Source organism: Pongo abelii, chromosome 2 (assembly GCF_028885655.2).
Source record: "Pongo abelii isolate AG06213 chromosome 2, NHGRI_mPonAbe1-v2.0_pri, whole genome shotgun sequence".
Taxonomy (NCBI): Eukaryota; Metazoa; Chordata; class Mammalia; order Primates; family Hominidae; genus Pongo; species Pongo abelii.
In genome coordinates, this window is record NC_085928.1 from 18,652,297 (window position 1) to 18,678,484 (window position 26,188).

The window sequence follows — 26,188 nt, forward strand, 5'->3', positions numbered from 1 at the left end:
CAGCCTTGAGGCGGAGTTTCCCTGAGAAGGTTGCGCCGGGAAGGTGGGGAGAATAAACGAATGGACCAGTTGCCTGTCCTCCCTCCCTGGCATCCCTGGGAAAATAAGTCTGCAGCCAGAAAACTGAAGGTCAGAGAGGGTATGTTTCACAGTTAGTGGCACAACCAACGCTTGGCATAGAGCCTAGGTCGAACAGTTCTTCTCTTGACGTCAAATTGCCTCTTATCAAATAGCATAGATTTGTTGAGCGTGTGTGTGTGTGTGTGTGTGTGTGTGTGTGTGTGTGTGTGTGCGCGCGTGTGTGTGTACAGCACGGTTAGACCCCAAAGGTTGCAATTGGCATAGCAGGGATCCCTTTGTAATAGGAATTTATAACAGTTGGGGTGACTTAGACGTAGGAAAAAAAATCAATGGTGTTAAATACAGTTTATGGGAGGTCCTTGTTTTGGACAGAACTCTGGCACTAGGCCTCAAGAGAGCAGACAAAACCAGAATGGAGGCACTTGTCCTAGGTGCCACGTAATTAAACTCAACTTTAAAAGGGGCCAGTTTTCCAACAAATAGGAGAAGGGGCCCATATACCTGAGCTGGCATGATAAAGAAGTCCCCTCTGATGTAACTCTTTGAGGAAAGTAACTTCAAAATGACCAATCTGCTTTTTGTTCCTTATTTCTGCTTTCTTCAGCCCTTTTCTGCCTATAAGCCCAACCCCTTCTGCTCAGCTCATTGGAACACTTTTCTGTTTTATAGATGAGATGATGCCTGATTCATGAATCACTAATAAAAGCCAATTCTATTTTTTTTTTTTTTTTTGAGACAGAGGACAGTCTAACTCTGTTGCCCAGGCTGGAGTGCAGTGGCACAATCTTGGCTCACTGCGACGTCTGCCTCACAGGTTCAAGCAATTCTTCTGTCTCAGTCTCCCGAATAGCTGGGATTACAGGAGTGTGTCACCATGCCCAGCTAATTTTTGTATTTTTAGTAAAGACAGGGTTTCACCATGTTGGCCAGGTTGGTCTCAAACTCCTGACCTCAGGTGATCTGCCCATCTCGGCCTCCCAAAGTGCTGGGATTACAGGCGTGAGCCACCATGCCCGGCCAAGAACTTTAAACTAAATTTGATGAAATTTTGTTTCTTGACAGTGGGCAACATGATACTGGACAATATAGGTATATAGTATAGTACAGGTATATATATCTTTATACAGGTATATATAGGTCAGTGTAGATATATTTAGTGATCATAGAACTACAAATATTTATCTATTTTCTTTTTTTTTTTTTTTTTTGAGATGGAGTTTCGCTCTTGTTGCCCAGGCTGAAGTGCAATGGCTCAATATCAGCTCACTGCAACCTCCGCCTCCTGGGTTCAAGCAATTCTCCTGCCTCAGCCTCCTGAATAGGTGGGATTACAGGCATGAGCCACCACACCCGGCTAATTTTGTATTTTTAGTAGAGACGGGGTTTCTCCATATTGGTCAGGCTGGTCTCGAACTCCCGACCTCAGATGATCCACCAGCCTCGGCCTCCCAAAGTGCTGGGATTGCAGGTGTGAGCCACTGCGCCCAGCAATATTTATCTGTTTTCTAAAATGTACATAGTTATATCCCTAAGCCTTGTGGAAATACGGAAATACAGGGAAGTACAAGATCAAATCTGTGCTCCCAGGAGTTTAGAACTAGTAGGGAAGACAAATATGCTTCCTTAGAGATAGTTTACAATTTAAGGCAATAGTTAAGTGCCACTGGTTTCAGTGGAAGGAAAAGATCAATATGAAGTGGAAATCTGGAGAAAGGGGTAGGAGGGGTATATTTTGTACTGAAGAAAAGGAAACGTCACAGTTAACGAATATTGTGCTGGACTCACTAAAAATACGGGAGCCATAATTTGCAGAAGGTGGGGATCAAATTTAGCTTGACAGTAGTGGAGGCTTTAGGATGCATGTTAAGGAATGGTGGAAGAGAAAATAATGTTGATTACCTAGGAATGGGCCGTATCAGTCACATATTACACCCATATGGGCATTTGGTCTATATTCCACCAGGGCAGAACCACCCAGTTTTTGTATGAGTGAGGCTCACTTTGGGTGAATAGACAGGAAAAAAATGTATATCCAAAACTACAGCATATTTCTTCTGGAATCCAAATGAAACTTTAGTCAAAAATTTTTCTACTTCCAGGAAGGTGTGCAGTACAGTCATGTGTTGTTTGACAATGGGAATATGTTTTGAGAAATGTGTCAGGCAGTTCTGTTGTTGTGTGAACATCATAGAGTATACTTACACAAACCTAGCTAGTATAGCCTACTGCATACTGAGGATATTTGGCACAGCCTATTGCTCTTAGGCTACAAACCTATTCAGCATGTTACTGTACTGAATATTACAGGCAATTGTAACAATGGTAAGTATTGGTGTATCTAAACATTGAAAAGGTACAGTAAATGAGTAAAAATGATACACCTGTATAAGTCACTTACCATGAATGGAGCTTGCAGGACTGAAAGTTGCTCTGGATAAGTCAGCGAGTGGTGAGTAAATGTGAACACCTAGAACGTTACGCTACTATAGATTTTATAAACACTGTACAGTTAGACCACACTAAACTTATAAACATATTTTTCTTTCTTCAGTAATAAATTAGCTTACTGTAACTTTTTTACTGTATAAACTTTTTAATTTTTTTCAACTTTTTGACTTTGTAATAACACTTAGCTTAAAACAGAAGCACATTGTACAGCCATACAAAAATATTTTTTTCTTTCTTTCTTTCTCTTTCTTTCTTTCTTTCTTTTTCCTTCCTTCCTCCCTCCCTCTCTCTCTCTCTCTTTCTTTCTTCTTCTTTTTTTTTTTTGAGACCATCTCGCTCTGTTGCCCAGGCTAGAGTGCAGTGGTGCTATCTCAGCTGACTGCAACCTCTGCCTCCCAGGTTCAAGCAATTCTCGTGCCTCAGCCTCCTGAGTAGCTGGCATTACAGGTGTACACCATAACACCTGGCTAATTTTTGTATTTTTAGTAGAGACAGGGTTTCGCCATGTTGGCCAGGCTGCTGTCAAACTCCTGGCCTTCCAAACTGCGGGGATTATAGGCATGAGCCACTGCATCCGACCTATTTTCTTTCTATCTTTATTCTATAAGCTTTTTTCTATTTCTAAAATGTTTTATTTTGTTTTTTACTTTTTCAACTATTTTGTTGAAAACTAATATGCAAACACACATGTGTGTGTTTGGGTCAGGCCTACGCAGGGTCAGGATCATCAATATCACTATCTTCCACCTCCACATCTTGTCCCTCTGGAAGATCTTCAGGGGCAGTAACACACATGGAACTGCCACCTCCTATGATAACAATGCCTTCTTCTGGAATACCTTCTGAAAGACCTGCCTGAGGTTGTTTTACAGTTAACTTTCATTTTTTTAAAATAAGTGGAAGGAGTACAATCTAAAATAACAATAAATGTATAGTATAGTAAATATATAAACCAGTAACAAAGTAATTTATTATCATTATTTAGTATGTTATACTGTACATAATTGTATGTGCTATACTTTTATACAACTGGTAGTGCACGTTTGTGTACACCAGGATACATTGCACTACAACATAAAGACAGCTACATCATTAGGCAATAGGAATTTTTCAGTTCTGTTATACTCTCATGGGCTCACCATCATTTATGTGGTCTTTCATTGATTGAAACATCATTATGGGACACATGACTGTATTTAAAAATGAAACACAGAATGGTTGTATGAGTACTGGAAGTACAGTTTCTACTGAATGAGTGTTGGTTTTGCACCATCATAAAGTTGAAAAATTGTAAATCAAACCATCCTAAGTTGGAGACTTGTGTGTATTCCTAAGTGACAGCTCTGTGGTACATTAGGACATTAGGAATATTTGGGAATATTAGCAAATTTACTGGTTTTGATATCAGTCATTCTGGCTCTAAATTCTGGTTCTGGCTCTTATTAGCCAGGCTATTTTCTTTTTTTTTCTATTATTATTATTATTATTGTTGAGACAGGGTCTCTCTCTGTTGCCCAGGCTGGAGTGCAGTGGCACAATCTCGGCTCACTGCAAACTTGACCTCCAGGGCTCAAGTGATCCTCCCACCTCAGCCTCCCAAGTAGCTGGGACTTCAGGTGTGAGCCACCATGACCGATTTATTTTTTTACTTTTTTTGTAGAGACAAGGTTCCACTATATTGCTCAGGGTGGTCTCGAACTCTTGGGCTCAAGCGATCCTCCTGCCTTGGCCTCCCAGTGTTGGAATTACAGTCATGAGCCACCCTGCCTGGCCAGGCAGGCTGTTTTCAACAAGCTACTTAACTTCTCTTAACTTCAGTTTCTTCTGTAAAATAGGAACCATAGTAGAAGCTATCAAAATGTGAGATTTAAATGAAATGTGTAAAGCTACTAATCCAGTGCCTGACACAACAAAATTCTTAATAAAGGTTAATCATTCAATCAATACAAACAACTTTCTATTAAGGAGCTTAAAAATCTCTGGAGTGAAAGATTACACAAATGCTTCTTTTGACACTCTTACTCTTCTTCTAATACCAAACTATTGTCAATTCCTGAACTCATCATGACTTTGCTCACAGATCTTTACCTTTTTATCTGCCACTTCTCCAGGAGGACTGCCATTCTCCCACAAAGCCCCTATGCCTTTGTGGAGTCTTGGCTGAAACCCCAAGCTCTCCGCAAAGTTTTCTTGGTATTGACATCACCACCATCCCACAGAATTCCTTAGTGTTACATGCTATCTCTGGACCTTGGACATACTTTTAATATTGCATTTATTGTAACAAATGGTAATTACTGTATTTTCTTAGTGTCTCCTCTCTTCCACTCGACTCTGAGCTTTTGTGGTATTCGCTTTGTAACCACAGCATCTGTCTAGTTCTTAGCAAACAACAATAAGCGCAGGGTTGGATGCTGACGCATGACTTCATGACTTGGGCTCCCTCACTTAGCAGTGACGTGACCCTAGGTGACACCTCCTAATCTACACTTATCTGTAAAGTGGAGGTGATAACTTGTACATGGTTATTACATGGAGTCCAAGAGACAGCAAGAAGGATCAGTAGCATGGTGCCCGCACCTCGTAGCCGCTAGCTGACTGAGACCGACGGAAGAAATGCTTTGACCAACACTGGCCGGAAGGGGCGGGACCGCGAGTTAAGAGGAGAAGGCGCGCCCCACTGCGCAGGTGCAAACGGAAGGGGTTGGCGTGCCGGCTGGTTCCGGGGGCGCACTCGCGCCTGGGGCAGACCGCGGTCGCGTAGCTGACGTCATCCCCGTGCGCTGCCACGTCTGCTCAGCTCCGCGGTAATGGAGGCTGGGGATGGGTGCTGAAGTACCAGGCTTTGGCTCTAGCTTTAGCTCTGGCACTGGAACTGCCTCGGAGTCTGGGTCTGAGTCTGGCAGCCCGAAGCTTGGACACCTTTTCTTGATTCTCTAGGTGGGGGCTGCCTGCGTCCAAGCACCTGGTTTGCAGCGTTTCAACGCGGGGAGGGAGTTCCCTTACCTGGGGTCCAGTCTGTAAAGTTGTCGCCGCTTTCTAGGGATCCCGCCCCACCGGCTGGGACTCTTCCATGCGTGAGTATTACTGAGCTGCCGCAAGGTCCGGCTGTCCTGGACCTGCCTCGGCTCTCTTGGGTGTGCGGCGGAGACTGCTTTGTCGACCTTTCTGCCGACTTAGGGACCAGTCTGTTGAAGTTTGTGGTCTCCTGCAGTCCACCACACCGCATACTGTCACCTCTTCCGTCCCAGTTTTTTCCCTGCAGTTTTCTTTCCCTTTGCTTGTTAATGGAGCAAGGACCAGCAGCCCCTGCATCCAGCGGTTTGAATGCTTTGTTTGACTTGGGGTTAGTTTACAGCCGAAGGCTGTTAGGAATAGGGAGCATTTGAAAACACGGTTTTTTTCCAATGTCATCCTTGGGGTTTTTAGTTGTATTGTTTAGGAAACATTGGTATCCATGTTGACAGAATCATGATTTTTGCCGTAGAATGATGAAAACAGCTTTTTTTTTTTTTTCCAGTGAAGATCTTTATCTTTTACTTGCTTCTTAATCTTGCAGTTTCAGTAATTTCTATATGATTTTACACCAGCTTTTCTGGAGCGGGCATCCCCTTGAAGAGTTTCTTTCAATATTTTAACCCTAACATATAGAGATACCACTTGAACAGTTTTACTTTTAAACTGTTAAAAGAACTACTGGTACCCTTTCATTCCACTTCCTCAGTCCTGACAACCTTTACAGAACAGGGGACACTTCCCCCCGCCCGTGAAGAAACACACTGAGAAGTTAACTTATCCGGATAAGGTCAGATAATATGTGACCATCTGAGCTCACAACCCATATCCCTTGATAACAAAACCTAACGTTTTATAAAGTGCCGATTCTTCTATATTTCAAGTAGTTTAAGTGTGAAACATTGAGCTGGAAATGTATAAGCTGTGATGTTTCTTGTAAACTTCTATCTGATTATAATATCTTTCAGATGATACAAATCAGTTGACAAAAGACACAAATCATCACTTGCCTGAAGCTGAACAGAGCTTAGATCAGAACTTAGGTTTTTGACCCATTAGAGTCTGAATAGTCCTTTAATTCGAATAACGTAGGTAGTAGACACTGGGAACATTCGTTTGAAAATCTTATTTTGTAAGGCCTGCTCACTCAGTGTTTCTCGTTGTTTTGTTGCCTACTTTAAAAATAGTCTACTGATATTTAAATGTTTTTGTTGTCGTTCAGAGTTGAAACTGGTTGACAACCATTAACCTGGGTTGCAACTACAGGTGGCACTGGAAGCAGACTGGTTCCTGGACATGCCCGGTGGAAGGAGGGGCCCTAGTCGGCAACAGCTAAGCCGTTCAGCTTTACCTTCTTTGCAGACTTTGGTTGGTGGGGGCTGTGGCAATGGAACAGGCTTGAGAAACAGGTAAAGAAAAAATAAGGCTATATATAATTTTAATGTCCTTTGATCAGTAAGACTAACATAAAAGTCATCATGTCATTCAGATATTTGCTTATTGAGATTTATTCTTGACACTGAGGTAGAAATCCTGCCCTTCAAGACAAAATTCAGAATTTCAAAATACTTTGGAGGTAAAAAGATGTGAAATGGGGCCCACAAAGTGAAAGCAGTCCCATTCTTTCTTCTGGCTGATCATCTAAATTCTCGTTATCCCCTTTTTATCTATTAGAAGAAGGGAGAAGTGAATGAAAATACAAGGTAAGTGTGATGGTTTATCTACTTATAAGCATTCTTTTTTTAGAGGGCAAATTATAAGTCAAATTCCATCAAGGGTTTTAAATTGTCAAAAAATTGTTTGGTCTTAATAAAGGTTAGCTGTTTATTAGCTGGGATAGCCCATGCCATCAGGAGGTTTGATAATGTAGCAGTGCAAAGAGATACTTTTATCTAATCAAGTATTTGCTGAAGATAATTTCTGCCAGCTAATTTCTCCTTCCTCCCTGAAAAAAGTTTTTCTCTTGTCTTGATTTTGATTTTCAGAGCTAGCAATCAGTACTACTGTGTTTTCAGGCCTGTCTAATGGTATTTATGCACTTTTGTTTTCTAGGCCTGACCTTTGCCCTTTTTTTTTCCTGACTTTCCAATCCCTCTTCCACCCAATCTTTAAAATTAGTTCTGATGTCATCATTTCAGTGGAGCTTTCCCTGAATTTCCAGTTTGAAGGGATTTTTCCAGTCTCCGATTCTCATACTAATTTTTAATCCAAGTTTTGTTTATGTATGTATACAGAGTAACTAGTTTATGCTAGAGTATTTTTTACTCTGCTGTTCGTTGGATTTCCTTATTTTAAAAATGATGATACTGTTTGCATCATAGCAGGATGTTGAAATAAATGAAGTAGTAAATTGCAGTAACTTTAAAAAACTTTACTGAATTTTATAAAATTTCTACAAATAAGTATTATTTTATATACTTAAAAATAAGAATGAAAATATGCGAAAATGCTTTTGAAGAAAGGTACTATCTAATATAGGTATTGAGATAAAAGTTGTTTGCTCTTTGAGGTACATGCCTTAATTTTATTAATATATGCTATCAACTTACTGATTCAGTACTTTCAAATTGTGATAGAAAATCTTAGCTGTCCCTAACTAGGATTCTAGCTAGCCAAAAAATTCTAGCTTTGCCTCCGTATTAACTCTAGCAGTTCATTGTTCGTTGTCTTTGACTTTGGCTTTGAGGATTCCTCTAGATAATTATGTTCTCTAGATAAAAATCTTCTTAGACTGTCCCATGAAATCCATCTTCAAGTGTCTCAGGGGTTGCTGTAGGAGGGCTTAGAAGGGAAAATGGATCAGGCAAGCCTAACAGTCTAGGCTTGAGGTTTCCTAGTCTTTTCTTAATTAGACTGACTCATTTTCCTATGTGTTTTAAATATTAAGATACTGTGTACAATATCATGAGGAAAGGAAAATAAAGTGTTCTGCTATTAAAAAGAACTGAAAGCCGATGAAAATGTCATTTGTAGATGCTTCTGCTTGCACTTAGAGTCTGCAGATGGTATACTGGGAAGAAGTAGGAACATTCGGAAAATACCTCTGCTCTTGACTGGGTTTGGTATTCTTTTCTCTGCCTTCACTGTAGCCCTTCTATCCTGGTATTCAAGGTTCCAACTATGGTTGCTTTAATCTGCCTTTCTCTCCTCCTTTAACATATGTTTATTTAGCAGTTAACTGGGGGGAGGGAGGGGGTGAGTAGAAGAAAGTATTTTCCAACATTTTAAGATGAAAGAAATAATTGTTTATGGTTTGAAAAGTCACCAAGACTATTATTGAGTGATTATTTGTGACATGTTTACCTAGAGAAATTATTTGGGGAAAAGAAAGCTTTATATTTGTTTCTTGGTGGGAAGCAAGCAGCTGGAATAACTTGTTATAAAAGACCTGGGGACAAGGTATGAAAACATGAAAGAACTAGCAGATAGCTTGTAATATAGTTTTAGGAAGGATATATAGAAAGAAGGAGTGTCCAGATGAGGAGAACTCACTTCTGGAGTGTCTGTAGAGTATTGGAGGGAAATAGATAATTGCTTCAGTATTACATACTTTTGGATGATACATTTGATTCTGCAAGACAGACATAGGTCAGCTGGAGAGGAGAGCATTTGTCCCTGTTTGGTAGGTGCTTGTGGTCTGATTGGTGAAGTTAAACTCTAGAATGTCAAGGAGCTAGTTTGGTAACACAGTCAAGGTTGAAATTGTAGTTCCTTGTCCTGCTGTCCGCCTTTGGGGAGCAGGGATTTGTTCTTGCAACAGTGTATTTAAAGTATTATCCTTTTAAAAAAGGAAGATATACTGTATATTTCTGGATTTCTTAGAGAGTTCCTGATTGAGGGAGAATCTTATTTGAGAAGAACTGTTGTTTTCTTTGCTTATTCCTTGCGTATACTTTGTTAATAATATCACCTGAACGTGTCCAAATGACCACTGCTTTCCCTATCTCTTCTATTTCTCTTTATGCCTTTGAATATTTCTTCCATCATCCATTTGCTTCCCTAAATTCTGCTGCTTGCTGGCTTCATACCAGTCAGTCTCAGGCCTGCTGTGTTAACCCTTTCCCACACACAAACTTTATATGCAAGCACAAAACACAGGTGTTCAGCATAAACCACATTGTTTATATAAACAGTTTAGGCACAGTGAGCCACTCTTGTTATTTAGGGAAAGTTTATGTCACTGTAGGGAACTGTTTACTAGTCATGGTTCCCAGGTGTAAGCCTTGTAAGCAGGCCTTCCTAAGAGTAGCTATGTTGAACACCTGCTTTCCTTTTGGGAGTCTAGAATTTTGGTACTGCTAGAAAGAAGGTGCCCATGTGGCCAGCCCCCAATAAAAACCCTGGGCATCAAGTCTCTAATGAGCTTTCCTGGATGAGTATCACTTCACATGTGTTGTCACAACTCATTGCTAGATAATTTATATGGGTTCTGAATAGATTCTTAAATCTATTTTTATATTCTTTTTTTTTTCTTTGTTTTTGAGTTGGAGTTTCACTCTTGTTGCCCAGGCTGTAGTGCAATGGCGCTACCTCAGCTCACTGCAACTTCCGCCTCCTGGGTTCAAGCGATTCTCCTGCCCTGGCTCAGCCTCCCAAGTGGCTGGGATTACAGGCATGTGCCATCACGCCCGACTAATTTTGATCCACCTGCTTCGGCCTCCCAAAGGGCTGGGATTATAGGCGTGTGCCACTGCGCCTGGCCCTATTTTTATATTCTATTAGAGGAATAATACTTACATTTTTTCCTAAATAATACCTCTGTGACTGATTTCCTGAGATATATTGACAATCTGTTTATTTTAGTTTTAAAAATGATCATATCTCTTCTCAAGTTTTCAACTTTATAGATCGGATAGAGAAGACATAATCTCATAGATTCTTTTTATATAGAAGTACTTTTTTTCCACTGATGCTCTAGATCTCTAGATCTCTAGATCTCGTTTATTTTATATATTTATTTATTTTTGAGACAGAGTCTTGTTCTGTCACCAGGCTGGAGTGCAGTGGCACGATCTCGGCTCATTGCAACCTCTGCCTCCTTGGTTCAAGCGATTCTCATGCCTTGGTCTCCCGAGTAGCCAGGATTACAGGCACACGCCACCACACCCAGCTAATTTTGTACTTTTAGTAGAGACGGGGTTTCACCATGTTGGCCAGGCTGATCTTGAACTCCCGACCTCGTGATCTGCCTGCCTTGGCCTCCCAAAGTGCTGGGATTACAGGCATGAGCCACCGCACCCAGCCAGATCTTGTTTTATTTGACCTTGGTCTCTTTGTTTTCTGGCTTGACGTTTAATAGTCAAAGCTGTATAGAGTATGACAAATGTAGGTCTTTTCTACTTTGTTTTGAATATCTTTTTTGAGGCCCAGCATTTTATTGACTTTGTTAATGGTAAAAACACATTTGTCTACTTCACTTGGGAAAAATTCTGTAAGAACTTTTTAACCCTTAAGTCATAACAAGTAATTTAGCATGTGTTCTCTTTTAGTGTATTTTTGACTGAAGGGAAATAAGAATTTTTAGTTTGTCTGGAGTAGATGCTTGTAATCTTGTAACTTCTCATCAGAGCTTTTAATTTCATAAATCAACGGGAGTGAGGGAATAGATTGGCTTCTTGCTGTAATCTCTTCATGCAAGTCTACCAATTTGTAAACTTCAGAGGCTGCCTTTCATGTTGTATTTTGTGGAATGGTGCCTCCTGGAGTTTTTACAGTGCTGTGGCCCACCTCAAAGACTGGTTTATGATTGAGCAGGTATGGTTCTGAGACCTACTGGTGGTTCACAATGTGTTACTTGGTAGGCTTGCTCTGTTGGAGTATACTCTGGGAATGAGAAGAAGAAACTTATAATCTTTTCCATACCCTCCTCCCCCAGTTCCTGTTCTTCCCTTTTAGGTCTTCTGAGTTTCTGCCATAGTATTCTTAACTGTTCAGAATCAGCAGAGTTCATATTCCCATGAGTCACTTAAAGTACTGTAACTGCTACATACCAATTTCTATATTTGGAAATTTTAGAGTAGAATGGTAATGCGAATTTTGTTCCTTCTCTCAAATCTTCTTTGGAAGTATCTAAGCCAAGCTTCTTTTCTTTGGTCTGTAAATAATAGTAGACCCTTAGATCTCTGTAAGTATTCCCAGGAATATAAACAAAGGAAACTTTTCTCTTACTTCCATCTTATACCTTTAGATAGCCCAGCTATTTCTGATGTGTAAAAGAGCATGGAAGAAAGAACAATAAGAAGATAGGGATTAAAATCTCTGCATCTTTTTGTGTTTTAAGGGATATCTCTCTTTTTCATAACTGTATTGGTCTACTGCCTTCTCAACCTAAAGGTACATATTTGCAGTGAATTAAGAAAAGTATAGTCTGTCTTCTTAAGATTATGATCTGGTAGACAACACATAGATGCATACAAAAAATTGTGTAACAATATGAAAAGTACAGTAATAAAGGTGTAGTTAGGTATTATGGTGGCACAGAGGAGAGATGAATCAGTTTTGATGGAGTCAGAATAAGCTTCCCGGAGAATGTGTTTGAGTAGCTTAAAAATCTTGAAGAATGAGTTAAAAAAAAGTTTTGAAGGATTTTGTCAGTAAATATGTATGTGAGAAGTTAAGGAAGGTGATTATGGAAGGTGATTAGTACATTTAAAGGGAATAACATGTGCAAAAGAAGAGCATGTATGTTCCAGAAAGCAAATAGCATAAGTATCATATAGGGTGCATGTGAAGCAGTGATGAGGTGAAGCTAGTCTGTTAAGCTGAGGGACCTCATAGGGCTACTAAAAATTTTTGGCTATTACCCCACTGGTAGTAGAGAGCCATTAAAGGTTTTTAGGTAAGAGTAACACTATCAGAGTTTTACCTTAGAAAGATCCCTGAAGACAGGTTGGAGAGTTTGGTGAAAGTGGAATTGAGTATAGGAGGATTACTGCAATAGTTTTGGTGAAAATAGTGAATGCTTGAACTAAAGCAAATGAGTTTAAAGAGGAAGGTACAGTTTGGACAAAGTTTTATGAAGTGGAATCTAGGAGAGTTAGAGAGTGATTGGACATGGAGAGGCAAAAGAAAAGTTATTTGTTTGTTTTTTTAATTTTTTTTTTTTATTTTGAGATGGAGTCTTGCTCTGTCACCCAGGATGGAGTACAGTGGCATGATCTCGGCTCACTGCAACCTCCACCTCCCAGGTTCAAGTGATTCTCCTGCCTCAGCCTCCCAAGTAGCTGGAATTACAGGTGTCCACCACCATGCCTGGCTAATTTTTGTATTTTTAGTAGAGATGAGGTTTCACCATGTTGGCCAGGCTGGTCTTGAACTCCTGACCTCAGGTGTTCCACCCGCCTCGGCCTCCCAAAGTGCTGGGATTACAGGCGTGAGCCACCGCGCCCGGCCAAGAAAAGTTTTAATATGACTGCCAGGTTTCTGATGTGGGCAGCTAACTGAGTGGGCCATGAACTAAGGTCAGGACTATAAGAGGGAAGAACACAGAGATGTCCAGTAGGGAATTGAATAATGTGTCTATAATTTAGCAGTGAGCTCTATGGAGAGAAATTACAGTCTTCATCATGTAGGAGATAATGGAGGCCATAGCTGCATCTTAGATCACTGACAGAAAGTGTGGAGGGAGAAGAGAAGAGGATCCCAGGATGGAGTCTTGGGGGGAAAGCCGACAGTGAAGGGGTAGATGGAGGAGACAGCAGGAGCCCTTTATGTTCTGTGATACTGGAGGTTATCACCATTTGAGTTAACCATAGTTTTCTCTTTCAGGAATGGTAGTGCTATTGGCCTTCCAGTCCCACCTATCACAGCCTTAATCACCCCAGGTCCTGTTCGTCATTGCCAAATTCCTGACTTGCCTGTGGATGGGAGCCTACTCTTTGAATTCCTTTTTTTCATCTACCTGTTGGTTGCTCTTTTCATTCAGTACATCAACATTTATAAAACAGTGTGGTGGTATCCTTACAATCATCCTGCTTCTTGTACATCACTGGTAAGTCTTACTCAGACTTTAAGTTCTTCATGTTACTTACCCAAGAAACTACCCGGAAAGCCTTTCTGTAGAAATTGTTTTTCTTAGTAATTTTTCTTTTAATAAAATGTTTTTCTGCTAGGCCACAGATTACTTTCAGAAATAAAATTTCATGATAAGATGGTTAAATTATAAGTACTACCAGAGGAAGTAAAAATATAAATGAAAATGCAGAAAACATTTAAATAATTTTTTATAATAATGTCACAGAAAGGTTTTGGTATTTAGTTTTCTCTACACCATTTTAAATTTGTAAGTATAAGGTGTCAGTGTTACTACATTCTAAAAACTCTACACTTTTGATGGCTGAATTAGGATAGTGGTAGCTTCTGTAACAAATAAACTCTGAGGCAGTTGTCCTGGTTGCCAGGAGTTCTTCAGGGGACCCAGGCTGATGGAGATTCTACTGTCTTCCAACCTGTGGCCTCCAAGGTGGCTGTGGCCCATCCCTGTCAGCCAGAAGGGGAAAGAGCTTAGGGCAATATAAAGGACAGTTTCTTATGGGCCAGGCTTACATCATTTCCACACATGTCCACTCCTAACTACAAGAGAAGCTAAATATAGTCCTTTAGCTGGGTACATAGTGAACTTAAATAAAATTGGGAAATTGGGAAGTGAAATTGAGAAATTGGCTGTCTTTGCTGAAGTACATAAAAATATACTGTTCTCTTTCCATTTATTAAGAATACCATGATAGGCCAGGTGCGGTGGCTCACGCCTGTAATCCCAGCACTTTGGGAGGCTAAGGCGGGTGGATCACGAAGTTAAGAGATCGAGACCATCCTGGCTAACACGGTGAAACCCTGTCTCCACTAAAAATATAAAAAATTCGCCGGGTGTGATGGTAGGCGCCTGTAGTCCCAGCTGCTTGGGAGGCTGAGGCCAGAGAATGGCATGAACCCAGGAGGTGGAGCTTGCAGTGAGCCGAGATCGAGCCACTGCACTCCAGCCTGGGCGACAGAGTGAGACTCTGTCTCAAAAAAAAAAAAAAAAAAGAGTAGAGAAGGTTCACCATAGATGGGTATATAAAAAAATACTGGTAAGGCGTGGGCATGGTGGCTTATGCCTATAATCCCAGCACTTTGGGAGGTGAAGGCAGCAGGATTGCTTGAGCCCAGGAATTTGAGACCAGCCTAGGCAACATAGTGAGAACTTGTCTCTACAAAAAATAAAATTAGCTTGGCATGGTAGTGCACACTTTGTGGTCCTAGTTTCTGGGGAAGCTGAAGTGAGAGGATTGCCTGAGCCCAGGATATGAAGACTGCAGTGAGCTAAGATTGTGGCCACTGTACTAAGGCTAGTCAGATGACTTGACAGATAGGTTGTTGGCAATGGCAGATTTGAATGGGTGATAGAGATAGGCTCTAGACAAAAGAAGACTATTGTTTTCTTATATATGTGTTTGGGACTAATAAAGATTAGAAAGCCTCCCTAGCATGGTGAACATAGAAAGGAAATGTGGGCCAAAATCCTTAAGATAGTATGGAAAGAGAATAAAAATTTTTGTTTTAAATGTTTGTATCATTTGGTTGTTCCTGGTATTAACTATTAAGAATTTTCTTGCTATATTGACCTTCTGTCTAGTTAATATCATGTGATAAGAATGTCAGTTTCTGTGTTGAAAAATTGCAATGATATAGTGCCAAATTTTTTTTTAATAGTCTTTTTTTCTTACCTGGATTAAGAGCTTATTGAGTGTAGAAACTGTACTTCATTCATCCTTTTTGGCCATGGTGTTTTAAAAGGAAGAAGTTGGATTGGATGTTCTTTAAGGCCTTTTACAGCTATATAGTTCTATAAATAAATACTCACTATCTTAACAGTGTCAATAATGAACACATATTAAAATATTTAGTAGATTATTTACAAGTATTATCTCATTTACTCTTTATAAAAATGGGTTGGTACCGTTATATGACTCCCGTTTTATATATGAATGTAAGACAAAATAGGTAGGTACCATTATATGACTCCCATTTTATAAATGAATGTAAGACCTATAAACTGGTTCAAAAATCACATAGCGGCATAGTGAGTGCCCAAGTCCAGACCAATCTACTGTGCTTTACTTCCTGTTTTAGTCCTGTGTTTATTCTGTAAGTGCTTCTTGGGTAGTTCATTATAAAATTTCTACTTGGTTTGACATTTCCCTGGAAACTTCTCATTTGTTGAATTTTCAGTCTCATCGAAGAGTTCTTTGCCCAGTCTAACATATCTGACTATAGTTCTTTAGAAAGTCACCTACAAATACTGCCTTGAAACAGGGAGCCAGTGTTCTTGTCATAATCAGGAACCTGCTGTTATAGCTGCTGACTCCAGAATTAATGCTTCCTTTGCTTTGACCCTTACCACCAAAAATGGATGCCTTTTGCTACCTTTCCCCCTAACTTCACTCACTTCTATTCAAGTTTTATATGATGCCTGTGGTTGACAGAACCTAAATCGTATCTAGAGTCTGAGTTGCAAGAAAGTTTGGAAATGTCATTTTTAGCTTTCCAGCCTCTGCAGTAGAGGAATGCACACTTAATGGAGGTTGTAGAGTAGATTGGCTCGCTTATCTGATGCACATAATCTTTGCTAACACAAAGCTTAAAATCGGATTGTGAAGCCAAGAGTAACATGTGAAATAGCAAATAAGAGTTTAGCCCATGAATCTGAAAGGAGCCTGTATCAGTGAGTTGTTCAAAGATAGATTGGACTGCCGGAGATCAAGTTCTTTCCCATCACTGAAGGTATTGAAGCATGGAAGGTGGTTACCTGACCAGGAGGCTCTAGCAAGGACTTCTATCCCAAATATGTGGTCTGTCTTTTAAGTTTTCTTCTATTATGAGTGTCTGGGTCAGATACTCATAATAATTTTGTCAGATTTATATATTAGGTTTTTATTTTTCCATTTCAAGACCTTAATATCAAAAAGAAAATGTGGACACCTGAATATGTGAAGTATCATTCTAGCTGTCAGCCAATTAACTGAATGAGTCTTAACCCTAAGAAACATAAAAGCTAGAAGTCAGAAATAGAGGGCTCTGATTAATCAAATATTTTGGGTTACAAAGAGTTAATCATAAGCACATTACCGTTTTCATTGATTTGGTTATAACAGGATTTGCTTAACAAAAAGATGTGTTAGGCACTTAAATATTTTGATTTTTTTTTGAGACGGAGTTTGGCTCTGTCAGCAGGCTGGAGAGCAGTGGTATGACCTCTGCTCACTGCAACCTCAGACTCCCTGGTTCAGTGATTCTCCTGCCTCAGCCTCCCGAGTAGCGGGGATTACAGGCACGCACCACCATGCCCAGCTAATTTTTGTATTTTTAGTAGAGACAGGGTTTCACCACATTGGCCAGGATGGTCTTGATCTCCTGACCTCGTGATCTGCCTGCCTTGGCCTCCCAAATTACTGGGATTACAGGCATGAGCCACCGCACCTGGCCAATATTTTGATTTTTAAAAATGTCTTAGATGGACTGGTGATGCAATAATAAGACCCAGACATCAGCCAGGGGTCAGGTGAATCTGCATGCATTATTTTGGAGGAGTAGGGTAGGCAGGGAGGAGTCCCAAAATAGGAGGGGATGAATACTGTTAGAATCCATTATACTTAGGAAGAAAAGGAAATGATCTAAGGAGTGGCAAGCCACTCTGTTGACATTCTGGCTGTACTATCTCTAAAATGTGTGCTAAATTTGGCCACTTAATTCCATCTCCATTGCTACTCACGCTGTTCAGTCTGTTATCATTTTTCACTCGAATTAAAAGCAAGAGCTTCTTAACTGATCTTGCCCCACTACAATAATTATCTCACTCCAGCCTTCTTGCTGCTTTTTAGACACACTAGGCATATATTTTCCTGTCTTAGGGCCTTTGTGATTGCTTTTTCTTCTGTCTGGGGCCCTTTGTCCCCAGAGCTTGTAATGCCAGGTGTCTTTTTCTCATTCAGCTCTCAGCCCAAATGCCATCCTCTCAGAGATAGCCTCCTTAACCACCAGTTTAAATGGGCTCTGCACCTCCTTCTTAGTCATTATTTGTTACTGTTTTATTTCTTACAAGTAGTTTTAACTACTTAAAAATGCTTTTGCTTGGGAGCTTTATTGTCATTACTTGCCCTGCTTCTCCAAACAAATTTATTGAAGATATGGGTTTAGCTGCCGCAACAGTGTGGCTAAAACAAAATAGAAACTTATTTCCCTATTTAATAAAAGTTTATGTGGGTGATATAACATCAGCATGGCAACTCTTTGTATTTATTGCTCTTCCATCCCCAATATGCTGCTTCCAAACCATGGTCCAAGGCAGGTACTCTAACTCCAGTTGTCATATCTGACCAGCAGGAAGGAGAAAGAAAAGAGAAAAGGGGACAGCTCCTTCTGGAAGAGTATGGCTTAGAAGTTGTGCATATTACTTTTTCACTCATCCCTTGGCTAAAAGTAGTTTTTGCAAGGGAGGCTGGAAAATGAACCTTTAGCTGGCTAGGAGTCAGTGCCTAGTTAAATTTTATGGTGATGCAGAAGGAACGAATAGTAATCTCTGCCATTTCCTTTCCCTCTGACACCACAGTAGAAAGTAAGACCCAGGAGAGCAGGAACCTTGGCTGTCATCTTCCACACTGTATCTTTAGTGTGAAGGAGAGTACCTGGCACATTGTGGATGCTATGTATAGATTTATTAAATTAAGTAATCGAGAAATTTAATGTTTCATTCTGGAAGAAATTGTGGAAACCTACAGACCTTTTGATCATCAAAATGAAAATACATCCTGATTTTGGTGGTTCCTGGGATATTGTTGCTAAAGACTTTTCATTTGCTTATTATCACAGTTGTATATACAGATTTAGAACTAGGAGGAACTGTAGACAGCATCTAGGTAATGCTATTATTTTTTAGAAGAGACCAAACATAAGGCATACTTCTAAATCAAACTAGAGAGAAACACTAAATGAGTATAATTGATGTACCATCTATAGAGTTTAGTAGATGCCCAATTAGATTAACATAAGCTTGCATAAGAGACCAACAACAGTAACTTCTGAAGACTGAATCCCAACTGATCTATTAAGTTTGACACATTATAAATATGGCATTTTATATAAATTATTCTTGCCATAATTCTGCAGGTTATAACTTGTTAACTCAAAGCTGCAATCTTTTCCTTTTAGTACAGTAATACTTTTGAAAAGGGAGAGGAATACATTCCAGGTAGTTTAAAATAGTGTTTCCCATAATCCGTAAGGGTGTGGTGATCTAAGGAAGATCTTTTGAGGGGTAAACCTCTATTCTTGTAGTAGTGCCAGCTGAATACACATCATATTTCTTTCTGATGTAGTTATTTATTTCTGTTGTAGAATTTTCATCTCATTGATTATCATCTGGCAGCATTCATCACAGTGATGCTTGCGAGGAGGCTTGTATGGGCTCTCATCTCAGAGGTAACAGTTCATTCACTATATTCTGTCACATGTAGCTAGAGTTGGTTACTAGAATGGGTGCAGGTTGAAAACGTGACGTGTCCCCATTTAATGAAACAATAAATTACTCCCATGTGAGTTCTGCCAGTACTTTAAAAAATGTTTCCCTGCAGTGTAATTTTTTAAAATTCAAGTGTCAAAAACTGTTAGAAAATTCATTCGTAGGGTCGGAGCTTGTGTTCCGCTACTGAGTTTTTCAGTACAATTTAAAAAATTTAAATAGTTTCAGTAAAAATAGGATGAATTTCAGGTAACTATTAATATGAAGTGTTATCTGTACACATACAATTGCACCTAAAACATTCAGTTCCAGATAATATTCACTTGATACTGTTAATATATACCATTTGAGAAGATTGTTGGCAAGAAACATTTATTTGAGTTTCTTAGAATTTTGAAAAGCAGTGAGTATCAGAATTTGTATAGGATTAATCTGAAGACTAGAATCTAAGTAGTTTAGTGAGCAGAATGAGAAAGAATTAGAACATTAAATGATCTTTTTAAAATTAAAAATTGTTGACAGAGCTAGGCCATTGGTATCATTTTTCTTTCCTTTTTTTTTTTTTTTTTTTTTTTTTGAGACAGAATTTCACTCTTGTTGCCCAGGCTGGAGTGCAGTGGCATGATCTCGGCTCGCCACAACCTCCATCTCTTGGGTACAAGCGATTCTCCTGCCTCAGCCTCCCAAGTAGCTGGGATTACAGGCATGCGCCACCACACCTGGCTAATTTTGTATTTTTAGTAGAGACGGGGTTTCTCCATGTTGGTTAGGCTGGTCTCGAACTCCCGACCTCAGGTGATCCACCTGCCTCGGCCTCCCAAAGTGCTGGGATTACAGGCGTGAGCCACTGTGCCTGGCCTCATTTTTCATATATTTGTAAATCCCAATGAGGCAGGGAAATGTGCTTTCTTAAAATATTGTTATCTTGTGCCCTATAAATGATTACAAAAACAAAAAATGTTAATTTAGCTGAAGTGGCTAATAATTTTAATCTTGGAACTTATAATTCAGTGTGAAATTTTAAATGAATAGTTACTATAATCACAGATAATTGAGAGTCAACTTCTTTTTCCCAAAACATACATGGAAAATCTGTGTGTATAAGCTCTGATTTTCAGGAACCCTATTTCTGGAAGCAGAGTAACTGGAAATACTAAGTCAAGATCTGAAAACCATTTGAAGTTAACCAAAAAGCACAGGTAGTAGGATTCCTTGTTTTTCACAGTAGGAATGTCTGTTTATAATCTTTTCTTTTGGAGTTTTTATTTAGAGGATGAAAATAGAAACTCACTTTTTGTTATATTGTGAAAGCATGTTCTTTCTTTAGAGGATCTCAGTGGAATTTTATGTTTTCATTTGTTAAAATAGGAAATGATTTTGTTTCATCCCTTCAGTTACTTGGAAATGCTACTTGTACATGTCCAATTAGTATGCCCAGTTAGTGTGTAACCCTTCAAAACTGGGGTTTCTACCTTGTTGCTGCAAAGATTATAACTTAAATGGCCTAAAAGTAGTATAGCAGCTTTTGCATAGCCTTAGTTGGAATAGGCTTGCAATTCTTTTTTTTTTTTTTTTTTTTGAGATGGAGTCTGGCTCTGTCGCCTAGGTTGAAGTGGGAGCGCAGTGGCGCCATCTCAGCTCATGCAACCTCTGCTTCCCAGGTTCGAGCGATTCTCCTGCCTCAGCCTCCTGAGTAGCTGGGATTACAGGCGCCCACCACCATACCCAGCTAATTTTTGTGTTTTTAGTAGAGACAGGGTTTCACTATGTTGGCCAGGCTGATCTCGAACTTCTGGTCTAAAGTGATCCACCCACCTTGGCCTCCCAAAGTGCTGGGATTACAGGTGTGAGCCATCGCGCCTGGCCAAGTCTTGCAGTTCTTAATGGGAACAGAATACTTAAGCTAAATTTAAACATAGTTTTATCAAAGTCTTAATTCTGTAACTTAATGTTCATCAGTAAGGGAATGTTCAAATAATTTTGGTACATCCACTAATGGAATAGCATACAGCCATTGACAACATGAAAATGTGTTTATGTATTGACCTCCAAGATGTTAAATGAAAAAAGCAAGGTGCAGAACAGTGTTTAAAATAAGACACGAGGAGGGAACAAAATATATTTGCTTATATATGAATAAATAGTTTCCAGAAGGACATACAAACTAGTAACAGGTTGCACAGTAGGTGGCTAGGAGACAGGATCAGCAGGTGGAAAGCTTTTCACTGCAAACACTGTTACATGTTTTGTGTTTTGAGTGATGTGAATGTATTACCTATTCAAAAATTTAAAATAAGAGCTGTATAGTGATTTTCTTCCTAAAATATCTAAATTAGATGGATAAAACCTATCATAAATCATCTTTCCTTCCTTCCCTTAAAATATGTTTTCCTCCTTTTTTTGCATATATCACAAAGGATCCCTACCCTGAGAAAGATCAATAATATTTAAGGAGAGGCTGGTGGTAATTAATTCATAAACGGAAATGCTATTCAGAGAGGACTACCTCTCCACGTAGGTAGAGTCTGTTTATTCACCTCCAGGCCAGCTCTGCCTGTTCACCTCCAGGCTAACTCTACTTCTATACTTGCTTCACAAGACTAGAAATAAATTTAGCTGTTCTTTCACCAACCTGAAGCAACTCTCTTTTTAAAAATTGTTTTTCTAAATAGGAAAATAGTATATTTTATTGGAAAACACTAAAATATAAAGCAGGACATTTAAAAATTGCTCACAATCTCATTATTGAAGACCACTTTTTTTGGGGGGTGGGGGGCAGTCAAAGTTTTGCTCTTGTCGCCCAGGCTGTAAATGGTATGATCTTGGCTCACTGCAACCTCCACCTCCTCGGTTCAAGCGATTCTCCTGCCTCAGCCTCTCAAGTAGCTGGGATTACAGGCACCCACCACCATGCCCAGATAATTTTTGTATTTTTAGTAGAGACAGGGTTTCATCATGTTGGCCAGGCTGGTCTCAAACTCCAGACCTCAGGTGATCTACCCGCCTCTGCCTCCCAAAGTGCTGGGATTACAGGCGTGAGCCATTGCGCCCGGCCAAAGACCACATTTTGCTATATTTTCTTCTGATCTTCATATGCGTATGAAGATTTTATATTTACATTTATTTTACTATATTTGAGAATTATTTATATACAGTCTCATATCCTGTATTTTAAAATTAACATAATGTTAGGAATATTTTTCTGCCCCTCACCTAGTGAAATCTTGCTTATCCTTTAGGTCTCAGCTTAAATATTGTTTACTAACACAAGCCATCTCCAGAATAGGATCTCCTGTTATTTACTTTCCATAGCAGCCTACTCTTCCTATAGCACTCGTTACAATTAAAAAAAGATTAGATATGAGTTTAATATTTGTTTTTCTTGGTTAGTCAGCTTCATAAACACAGGGGTTTTGTTTGTCTTGGTTACCACTCTACCCCTAGGATCTGGTAAAGGGTCTGTCACATACAGCACAGTGATTAGCAGCTTGGGGCTCTGGAATAAGGCAAAATTAACAAATCCAAGCTCTGTGCTTTGATGACATTGGGCAGAAGCAGTCTTTTTTATTTCTAACCCTGAACTTTTGAGAAGCAGGTAATGGAGTATCTCCAATAGCTTAAATAACTTTACTAAGCTTTGATATGTGAGGTAAATTGGCATGAAGGTATGTATCAGGGGAGTTATGTGAAGCTATGTGCCAGGCTATGACTGAGAAGAGCCTGAGCCATCTTCACAGTTTGAGGCTTAAGCTGTTCATTATGGCATTTATTTAACTGCTGCTTTGCATTTTAAAGTAACTATATATTACGTATATATGCTGTATATATATAGTATTCAGTATACAGTATATTGCATATATATTATAGGTACTCCATAATATGATCTGTAGACTAAGAAATGGATACATAGGAGGGACCTGAAAAGCTCCTTATCCCCTACCATGTACTGTTCACTCTAGATAATTTTTTTCTCCTTTCTGGATTCCAACACTGCTCTCTTAGAGGTTATGGGGATCTTCCATTTTCCCCTACATTTTGCTCATTCTCTTCTCCCTAGTTCATTTAGAAAGAAAATGGCATTTTTTGCAGAGTAAGTTTTGACAAGTACTTACTGTATTTAGTCAGTTTTAAAGATTTGCAATTGAAGAAGCATATCTGAATAGCTGTGATAAAAAGAATTGGAAGTGATTATGCATTATTTCCATGTTTGCAAAAGTTAAAAAAGAAACTTATTTATATAGGGATCTGTCAGAGAAGATTGGATTATTTTTTGAAACTTCACTAATTTATGAAACATTAATTCACCAAGCAAATTAGAGGTGAGGATTCAAAGAAAAATAAAAATATTGTTACTGCTGTTGAGGCCCTTTATAGTTTAGTGGGAAGTAAGACAGATAAATTAGTGGCTCTCCATGTTTATGTACATAAAAAATCAGGCCGGGCACAGTGGCTCATGCCTGTAATCCCAGCACTTTGGGAGGTGGGTGGATCACAAGGTCAGGAGTTCAAGACAATCCTGGCCAACATGGTAAAACCCTGTCTCTACTAAAAATACAAAAATTAGCTGAGCGTGGTGGTGTACCCCTATAATCCCAGCTACTCAGGAGGCTGAGGCAGGAGAATCGCTTGAACCCAGGAGGTGAAGGTTGCAGTGAGCTGAGATTGTGCCACTGCACTCCAGCCTGGGCAACAGCAACAGAGCAAGACTTTGTCTCAAAAAAAAAAAAAAAAAAAAAAAAAAAAAAAAAAAATTAAAAATAAATAAATAAATCAATCAACTGGTTAAGTTGTTAAAATATAGGTTGCTTGACTCAAGATTTTATTCCTTACCCCTGGAGAGGAAAGTTGTTAGGAGTTTACATGTCTAATTAGTAGCCCAGGTCATTCTGATGGAACAAAATAATATGATCCGTGGAACATACTTTGAGAAGCTCCAATGTTAATAAATTAGATGATATAAAAAGACCTTAGAAGAGGTCTGTAGATGGCACTATCGGGGTGCAAGAAAGAAAGAGCTGTGCCTGGAGAAGTCTGAATTTTCAATTAGTATGAAGATAAGGTGGGATGGGGCAGTTTTTCTTTTATTTCACTTTTTAAAGACACATTTTAGCTTCCACTAAACCTATTAAGTTCTTACTTGAATTACAATGCTTTTGAAGAAGATCATTTATAAAATGTTCCTTTTGGTGCTTCCAAACTTTCAGGCTACTAAGGCAGGTGCAGCATCAATGATTCACTACATGGTTCTGATATCAGCTCGCTTGGTACTACTCACTTTGTGTGGATGGGTACTTTGTTGGACCCTCGTCAATCTCTTTCGAAGCCATTCAGTCCTCAATCTCCTTTTTCTTGGCTACCCGTGAGTACTCCAGTTTTACCATGTTATTAGTAAATCTTTAGAAATTATTTCGGTCACGTAAACGATACTTTTAAGAGTAAAAAATGAAATTCTTCAAATATAAATGAAGCATTTAGAAAACTGGGAAATCCATGAGCATGGTGAACATATAATTTGTTTTTTAAACTGGAGTACAGTTGGGACAACAGGCATAAACCAGGACTGTCTTGGGAAACCTGGAATGTAGGGTGTGTTGCCAGTGGAGAATATTTTAATTATCTCTCTTCACCAAGTAAAGTCCCCTCTTGCTATCTATATTTGGGCAAACGGTAGTTAATTTTAGATGAATGCACTGGTTCGAAAACCAGTCTTACCCTTGGTTGGTCATATTACTTTGATCTTCTGTTTCCTGTAACAGAAGTACAATAAGTAGTCCTCCCTTATCCATGGTTTTGATTTCTGAAGTTTCAGTTACCTGTGATCAACCAAGGTCCAGAAACATTAAATAGAAAATTCCAGAAATATGTGACAAATTATGTTTTAAATTGTGTGCTGTTCTGAGTAGTATGGTGAAATTTCTCGCCATCCCATTTTGTCCCACCAGGATGTGAATCATCTCTTTGTCCACCATGTCCATGCCGTGCATGCTACCTGTCAATTAGTTGCTTAGTAGCGGACTTGGTTATTAGATGGACAGGGCTTGTGATCACATGACCTTTATTTTACTTAATATGGCTCCAAAGTGTAGTTATGCTCACAATTCAGGTATGCCAAAGGAAAGCTGTAAAGTGCTTTCTTTAAGTGAAAAGGGAAAGTTCTTGACTTAGGAAAGACGAAAAATCATGCTGAGGTTGCTAAGATTTACTGTAAGAATGAATCTTCTATCCATGAAATTGTAAACAGTATATTGTTATAATTGTTCTATTTTATTATTAATCTCTTAATGTACCTAATTTATAAGTTAAAACTTTATTGTATGTATGTGTATATAGTATAGGAAAAAACATAGTGTATGTAGGGTTTGGTACTATCCATGGTTTTAGGCATCCACTGGGGTGTTGGAATGTCTTCCTGCAGGTAAGAGGGTCTACTCTATGCCATATTCAAGTGCTGTAGACATGTATATGTATTATTATGATTGTAACTAACATTTTATTACAAAACCTTTTAAACATTCAACAAGGTTGAAAGAATTTTACAGCTATCACCAGTGTAATCCTCACCCAGATGATTCTGCCTATTAATGTTTTACTATAATTGTGTAATACTTACCTGTCCATCTCTCCATCCCTCTATCCATTAGTCCATCTTACTTTTGAAGCATTTCAAAGTTAAATTTCAGACTTCAGTTTGCTTCCCCCTCAATACTTCAGCATGTGTGTATCATTAACTAGAGCTCGATATTTGTTGACAGCTTTTTTTTCTTTTGAGGTTAAATTCGTATAAATAAAATTCCTGCCGGGCGCGGTGGCTCAAGCCTGTAATCCTAGCACTTTGGGAGGCTGAGGTGGGCAGATCACCTGAGGTTAGGAGTTCGAGACCAGCCTGGCCAACATGGCGAAACCCCATCTCTACTAAAAATAAAAAAAATTAGCAGGGCATGGTGGCGCGTGTCTGTAATCCCAGTTACTTGGGAGGCTGAGGCAGAAGAATCACTCGAACCCAGGAGATGGAGGTTGCAATGAGCCAGGATTGCACCATTGCTCTCCAGACTGGGCGACAAGAGCAAGACTCTGTCTCAAATAAATAAATAAATAAAATAAAATAATAAAATAAAATAAAATTCCCAAATCTTGTGTATATGGAGTTTT

At 39.2% G+C, this 26,188-nt stretch overlaps 1 protein-coding gene across 7 annotated transcripts in view; it reads left to right on the forward strand.

Moving 5' to 3' along the window:
• The first annotated feature begins 5,267 nt into the window (after positions 1–5,267).
• TMEM39A (transmembrane protein 39A) overlaps positions 5,268–26,188 on the forward strand; it is a 35,362-nt gene continuing 14,441 nt past the window's right edge. For 2 of the 7 annotated variants that reach the window (XR_008523577.2, XM_054551447.2), the window contains exons 1-5: positions 5,470–5,606; positions 6,811–6,953; positions 13,312–13,534; positions 18,916–18,999; positions 24,244–24,398. Coding sequence is in view for 6 of the 7 variants with exons in the window: in XM_054551447.2 (XP_054407422.1) it covers positions 6,841–6,953; positions 13,312–13,534; positions 18,916–18,999; positions 24,244–24,398 (575 nt within the window). In the remaining variant the exon portion in view is untranslated. Of the gene's footprint in view, positions 5,607–6,766; positions 6,954–13,311; positions 13,535–18,915; positions 19,000–24,243; positions 24,399–26,188 lie in introns of all 7 variants that reach the window. The other 5 variants (XM_063721744.1, XM_002813253.6, XM_009238489.4 and 2 more) reach the window with 5 other exon arrangements.